This window comes from Chlorocebus sabaeus, chromosome 10, assembly GCF_047675955.1.
Source record: "Chlorocebus sabaeus isolate Y175 chromosome 10, mChlSab1.0.hap1, whole genome shotgun sequence".
Lineage (NCBI taxonomy): Eukaryota > Metazoa > Chordata > Mammalia > Primates > Cercopithecidae > Chlorocebus > Chlorocebus sabaeus.
Genome location: NC_132913.1, coordinates 11,180,729 through 11,187,858, shown reverse-complemented (window position 1 = coordinate 11,187,858; position 7,130 = coordinate 11,180,729). Strand labels below are relative to the sequence as shown.

General features: G+C 58.5%; 1 protein-coding gene across 1 annotated transcript; it reads left to right on the top strand.

Moving 5' to 3' along the window:
- Window positions 1-831: 831 nt before the first annotated feature.
- On the top strand, window positions 832-6,543 carry INHBB (inhibin subunit beta B). Its single transcript, XM_007964695.3, has 2 exons — window positions 832-1,330; window positions 3,839-6,543. The coding sequence occupies exons 1-2, from the start codon at window positions 883-885 to the stop codon at window positions 4,612-4,614; spliced, it is 1,224 nt and encodes a 407-aa protein (XP_007962886.1). The 5' UTR covers window positions 832-882; the 3' UTR covers window positions 4,615-6,543.
- Window positions 6,544-7,130: the final 587 nt, after the last annotated feature.

Here is a 7,130-nt window from a genome sequence, read left to right as displayed (position 1 = left end):
CTCGCCCGGAGCCCCGCGCCCGGCCGGGCCGCGCAGGCAGGCGGAGGGAAGGAAGGAGGGAGGCTGCGAGGAGGCGGGCGGAGCAGAGGCCCCGGCGAAGCGCGCTGCGGCCGCCCGCCCGTGGATGCGGCGCCCAGGGAGCCTGGAGACAACTTTGCCGTGTGACGCGCCGGGAGGACTGCAGGGCCCGCGGCCGAGGGCTCGGCGCCGCCTGTGAGCGGGCCCGCGCGGCCGGCTCTCCCGGACACCGCGCTTGCTCCGCGCCACTGCCCGCCGGCCCGCGGCGAGGACGACCTGCCCGTCTCCGCCGCCGGCGGCCCTTCCCGGCGCAAGGCAGTGAGGGCGAGGCGCTCAGGTGCGAGCGCGGGGCCCCGCCGCAGCGCCCGCCGCAGCGCCGCGCCAAGCCGCGCCCGGCTCCGCTCCGGGGGGCTCCAGCGCCTTCGCTTCCTTCTCGGCCAAGTTGCGTGGACCCGCTCTTTCGCCACCTTCCCCGGCCGCCGGCCGAACAGCCGCTCCCACTGCCGCTGCTTTCGCTTCACCCGAGCCGGGGCTGCGGGGCCCCCGACGCGGAGAGGATGGGGAGAAGGCTGCAGATGCCGAGGCGCCCCGAGACGCCCGGGCAGCAGTGACCCGCGACCTCCGCCCCGTCCGGCGCGCCCCTCGGGCCCCCGGGGCCCTCGGCGCCCCTTCCCCGCCGCGCGGGAACCCCCGCGGCCCGGCCGGCCCCCTCCCCCTGTGAGCCGGCGGCGGCCCTCCCGGCGGGCGGGCGGGCGGAGGCCCGGGCGGGGGCGGGGCGGGGCGGCGCGCCCGGAGCCCGGAGCCCGGCCCTGCGCTCGGCTCGGCTCGCCTCGCGGCGGGCGCCCTCGTCGCCAGCGGCGCACCATGGACGGGCTGCCCGGTCGGGCGCTGGGGGCCGCCTGCCTTCTGCTGCTGGCGGCCGGCTGGCTGGGGCCTGAGGCCTGGGGCTCACCCACGCCCCCGCCGTCGCCTGCCGCGCCGCCGCCACCCCCGCCACCCGGAGCTCCGGGCGGCTCGCAGGACACCTGTACGTCGTGCGGCGGCTTCCGGCGGCCGGAGGAGCTCGGCCGAGTGGACGGCGACTTCCTGGAGGCGGTGAAGCGGCACATCTTGAGCCGCCTGCAGATGCGGGGCCGGCCCAACATCACGCACGCCGTGCCCAAGGCCGCCATGGTCACGGCCCTGCGCAAACTGCACGCGGGCAAGGTGCGCGAGGACGGCCGCGTGGAGATCCCGCACCTCGACGGCCACGCTAGCCCGGGCGCCGACGGCCAGGAGCGCGTTTCCGAAATCATCAGCTTCGCCGAGACAGGTGGGTCCGGTCCTCCGGCTGTCTGCCGCGGTCCCCGCTCGCTCCCGCTTTCCCTCTCCTTGCCAGCTCCGGCTGCTGCCGCCGCCGCCGCCGCCGCCGCAGCCCGCGCGCCCTGGGGGCAGCCCGGACTCCAGGCAGGGCTCCTTCGGCCGTGGCCCTGCGCGCTCTGCCCGGGTTGCAGTCCTTTTCCCCCAGGCCGCAGACCCCCTTCTTGGTGCCTCAACCCCCCGCCGCCGAGCGCCTGGCCCTCCACCCCTGCTCTCCGGAATCGGGCCCCAGCGCCTCTGGGCGCGCGTCCCCCTCCCGGCAGATGCGCGCGGCCCTGGCTCTGCGGGCACTTGGTTGGTGATTGCTTAATGTTTTTGTTTCCCACGATCGGAGTGTAGGCTTAGCAGTGTGGATGGAGATGTGTGTGCTTGTTGATATACGTGGGCCGGAGGAGGTAGAGAGTATGTGTGTGTGTGTGTGTGTGTGTCTGTGTGTGTGTGTGTGTGTGTGTGCTTGCGTGAGAGGCCCCTGGGGCCGCTTCCATCACCGGCGGCGTGGGCTTGCCAGGATTGCTGAAGCCTCGCTGGGGAGAGCTAGGCAACCTCTCTTCCGATTGTGTGGGCACTGGAATCGGGCGGAAGGCAGGCTTCTCAACAGGTCCATCATTTACACAGAGAAAGCCGCGGCTCGGGGACAGCCCCGTGCCTTTCGGCTTGCCTGGCAGCTGCAGCAGACCCCTCGCCCGAGAGGCACAGAGTCGTAGTTAACAAAGGGTATGGCTCCTTTCTGGAATCCACCCCCCCCCACTCGGCCCCAGATTGCAAATCTCTAACACTGTCTAAATATAAAAATCAGGGAGAGAAAAATCTTTCGGAACTTTAAAAGAAGAAGAAAAATGTGCCCGCGCCAAAATGCTGCAAGTGCTTTCGACTCCGCTGTCCTTTTCAGGACTTGAATGAGCCAGGCTGGCTTTTGTGCCTGGAGCTCGGCCCCATTTGTGCCGAGGGGACTGCGGAGAAGGTCGCAGAGGGGGAAGCCCCGGTGCAGTCAGGGCGGGGGCAAGCGGGGAGCCTGGGTGGGGGGAGCGGTTGTGCCCCTGGCTGTAAATGCCCCCCACCCCCCCAGGCAGCAGGCAGCCTGGGGATGAAAAGGGATGAAAAGTTTTGCATGGCCGGGTGTGGAGAAAAGCAGAGACAATCGGGGCCGGTTTGTGCTTAGAAAGAAATGCATTGCCGTTTTAGCTGTCCACTAAAGTGAGTCAGGGAAAGCTCGCCATGCAATTAGAGGGCTGGGATTAAAAGGTGCTTTGGGGCCCAGAGTTAGAAATGTGATTCTGGAAGGTCGAGGAGGCCTTTTGGTCCCGGTGGCACAAAATGACAGCGGGGGCTGTTATATTTCTGGTCCGTTTCACGGAGCCAGCTCTTTGACTTATAAATAACAGATTCAGGTCACAGGCAGCTCGTCCAAGACCAGCTTTTAAGGCTGCAGTTTCCCCCATTTCAAAGTCAGATGTCAGTGTTATTAGAGGAGCCAGGCGAGGCCTGAGGTGTAGGGGCTTGGGAGGGGCATGGTAGGAGGTTTGATAAAACCAGCCCTGACCACAGAGTTTCGTTATTTGTTCTTCCTGAAAAAAAAAAAAAAAAAAAAAAAAGGAAAGAAAAACGTAGATTGTCAGAGGGAAGGGTCACTGAAATGTAGGATGAGAGGGGAGTCATCTCTTGATTGGCACAGCCTCCTTCTTGTTGAGCTGAATTATTGAGAAAATTAACAAGCTAGTTCCCCTACTCCTTGGAGATTTTGAACGTGCTGTTAACGGGGAGCCAGAGTCTTGTCAAAGGATTGGACCTCAAGTTTTAAGGCTGAATGTCCTGTCCCTTGAAACTACTCGGAAATAAGGGCTAGGCTCTGCAGCCTGCAAAGCACGCGTTCCTATGTCAGAAACCTGAGCAGAGCCTGCTTGTTTGCAGTGGAGGTTCCACTGGGGGTTGGATCAGATCATACTTAGGTAAACACTGGAAAGAGGCGGTAGGTGGCTCAGCTTGATTTTGCAATGCACTAAGTTAACCAAAAAAAAAAAAAAAAAAAAAGAAAAAAGAAAAAGCCCTACTAAAACCACCCACCCCAAAATCCTCCCTGCGATCCTGGTTTTGTTTTTCAGATTTCACAGATACCCATAACAACTTGTTAAGATCTTGGCCCCCTGACAAGTTCTTCTGTTGTGCTTTGAGGCCTGACAGCCTGTCTCCAGGGAGCCCTGGCCTGGGAGAGGTGAGGCAGGATTTTATAGGCCCGGACCCTCCAGCCCTAACCTGGTCCGGGTTTCTCAATGGGAAATGATTTTCTCTGCCTCTCCCAGGTTACAGTCAGAGGCCCTGGCCCCAAGAACGGTATTTCTGGTCAATAACGTTTTCCAGCTGTGTGGCGAGTTGCATTCCAGCATCCTGCAGCAAAGAGTGCGTTTCCCCCATTGCCTCGTGTTCCCCTTGAATTAACTTGGCTCGCTCTTCGCCTTTTCCGCAGATGGCCTCGCCTCCTCCCGGGTCCGCCTATACTTCTTCATCTCCAATGAAGGCAACCAGAACCTGTTTGTGGTCCAGGCCAGCTTATGGCTTTACCTGAAACTCCTGCCCTACGTCCTGGAGAAGGGCAGCCGGCGGAAGGTGCGGGTCAAAGTGTACTTCCAGGAGCAGGGCCACGGTGACAGGTGGAACATGGTGGAGAAGAGGGTGGACCTCAAGCGCAGCGGCTGGCATACCTTCCCGCTCACGGAGGCCATCCAGGCCTTGTTTGAGCGGGGCGAGCGGCGGCTGAACCTAGACGTGCAGTGTGACAGCTGCCAGGAGCTGGCCGTGGTGCCGGTGTTCGTGGACCCAGGCGAAGAGTCGCACAGGCCCTTCGTGGTGGTGCAGGCTCGGCTGGGCGACAGCAGGCACCGCATTCGCAAGCGAGGCCTGGAGTGCGATGGCCGGACCAACCTCTGTTGCAGGCAACAGTTCTTCATTGACTTCCGCCTCATCGGCTGGAATGACTGGATCATCGCACCCACCGGCTACTACGGGAACTACTGTGAGGGCAGCTGCCCAGCCTACCTGGCAGGGGTCCCCGGCTCCGCCTCCTCCTTCCACACAGCTGTGGTGAACCAGTACCGCATGCGGGGCCTGAACCCCGGCGCGGTGAACTCCTGCTGCATCCCCACCAAGCTGAGTACCATGTCCATGCTGTACTTTGATGATGAGTACAACATCGTCAAGCGGGACGTGCCCAACATGATTGTGGAGGAGTGCGGCTGCGCCTGACAGTGCAAGGCAGGGGCACGGTGGTGGGGCACGGAGGACAGTCCCGGGTGGGCTTCTTCCAGCCCCTGCGGGAACGGGGGTACACGGTGGGTTGAGCACAGTCATTCTGTTGGACTGTGGAGATAGTGCCAGGGTGCGGCCTGAGATATTTTTCTACAACTTCATAGAGCAACCAGTCAAAACCAGAGCAAGAACCCTCAACTGACATGAAATACTTTAAAATGCACACGTAGCCACGCACAGCCAGACGCGTCCTGCCACCCACACAGCAGCCTCCAGGATACCAGCAAATGGATGCGGTGACAAATGGCAGCTTAGCTACAAATGCCTGTCAGTCGGAGAGAATGGGGTGAGCAGCCACCATTCCCACCAGCTGGCCCGGCCACTCTGAATTGCGCCTTCCGAGCACACATAAAAGCACAAAGACAGAGACACAGAGAGAGAGAGAGAGCCACGGAGAGGAAAAGCAGATGCAGGGGTGGGGAGCGCAGCCAGGCGGAGGCTGCGTGTGCCCCGTGGCTTTTACCAGGCCTGCTCTGCCTGGCTCGATGTCTGCTGCTTCCCCAGCCTGGGATCCTTCATGCTCCAAGGCCCGGGGAGCCTGTCCTTCCATGCCCTTGTCGAGGGAAAGAGACCCAGAAAGGACACAACCCGTCAGAGACCTGGGAGCAGGGGCAATGACCGTGTTTGACTGTTTGTCGCTTGGGCCTCTGACATGACTTATGTGTGTGTTTGTTTTTGGGGTGGGGAGGGAGGGAGAGAAGAGGGGGCTAAATTTGATGCTTTAACTGATCTCCAACAGTCAACAGGTCATCCTTGCCAGTTGTATAACTGAAAAAGGACTTTTCTACCAGGTATGACCTTTTAAGTGAAAATCTGAATTGTTCTAAATGGAAAGAAAAAAAGTTGCAATCTGTGCCCTTCAATGGGGACATTCCTCTAGGACTGGTTTGGGGAGGGGTAGGAATGACCCCTAGGCAAGGGGATGAGACTACAGGAGGAAATGACGGGGAGGAGGCACTCTTGAACTGCTGAAGGTGAGAGGTGTCCCCTCAGCGGAGGCCAAGGGAGGGGAGCAGCCTAGTTGGTCTTGGAGAGATGGGGAAGGCTTTCAGCTAATTTGCAGAAGTTGCCCATGTGGGCCCCAGCCATCAGGGCCCGCCATGGACGTGGCCCCTGCCCACTCACCTGCCCGCCCGCCCGCCCGCATAGCACTTGCAGACCTGCCTGAACGCACATGACATAGCACTTGCCGATCTGCGTGTGTCCAGAAGTGGCCCTTGGCCGAGCACCGAACTCGCTCGCCCTCTAGATGTCCAAGTGCCACGTGAACTATGCAATTTAAAGGGTTGACCCACACTAGACGAAACTGGACTCGTACGACTCTTTTTATATTTTTTATACTTGAAATGAAATCCTTTGCTTCTTTTTTAAGCGAATGATTGCTTTTAATGTTTGCACTGATTTAGTTGCATGATTAGTCAGAAACTGCCATTTGAAAAAAGAAGTTATTTTTATAGCAGCAAAAAAAAAAAAAAAATGAATACAGTTAAATGTATTATACATAATTTTGGAACCAAAGAGGCCAACAGATCAGTTTTAATTTTATTAGACGGTGAGGCCATCTGAGATGAGGCAGACGTTCTGAACAGTCCCTTGAGTGGCCTGCCGATGTTTCAGGGTATGAATGGATTTTGTTTATTCGGTTTGATGTGTCTTTTCCATCCTTACGCACCCAGAAGGTAGAGTAAAAATGACTATGATAGAATGCAGGTGTGTATCCTTAAATCCCATCTTTATGTTTATTTAATAAAGCTCCCCTTAGGTTCTGTTTCATAATAATTTAAAACCAAACAATTTTCCCATAGACTTGCTGTTAAAGTATTTTACGTTTGTGTACAGTTTAAGAAAATAAAAGATTGAGTGCCACGGGCCTCCTGCCTTGAGTGATGTCTGGGGCAGGGAGGCGTGGACTGGAGGTGGGCAGCTGGGAGGAAGGCCAGTCCAGGTGTCCAGGTTGGATGCTAGCCTCCACGGCCTGCTCCTGGCATCTCTGCGTCCTTGCCATGAAATGTATGTCGGACAGAGATTCCAGGAAAAATGGCAGAAGATCAAATTGAAGGACAATTAGCAAATTCATGAATTACACATTTAAAATGTTTACCCTTCTAGTCCCAAGATCGCTTCTGTTTCACCAAGGCCACATCCATTACCGTTTGAAAGTGCTGGGTAAGCCCCCATTGAAGATGGAAATATAAAACTCGGAAGGCTGAAGTCCAGCTAACCTCTGCTCCCCTCTGTTTAGAGGTGACTGGGGCCCACAAGAGGCTTGGTCTCTTGGGATAGAAGGGTAGGCAGAGTCAGGCCGTGAGTGTGTGAATGAACCCGTCCTGAGGGGTGTTCCCAGAGGAGAGTGGTGGTAGGGGCGGTGTAGTAGTAATGGCCCACCGCGCAGGTATAACTGGGATATTTGCTGAGTCCTGCTGTTACCATGCAGCATCGCATCTTTGTGGAAA

Bases quoted from the DNA above. Each gene is read 5' to 3' on its own strand.
- INHBB (XM_007964695.3), top strand. From the start codon at position 883: ATGGACGGGCTGCCCGGTCGGGCGCTGGGGGCCGCCTGCCTTCTGCTG. The intron at 1,331-3,838 runs GTGGGTCCGGTC...CCTTTTCCGCAG, and splicing joins CATCAGCTTCGCCGAGACAG to ATGGCCTCGCCTCCTCCCGG.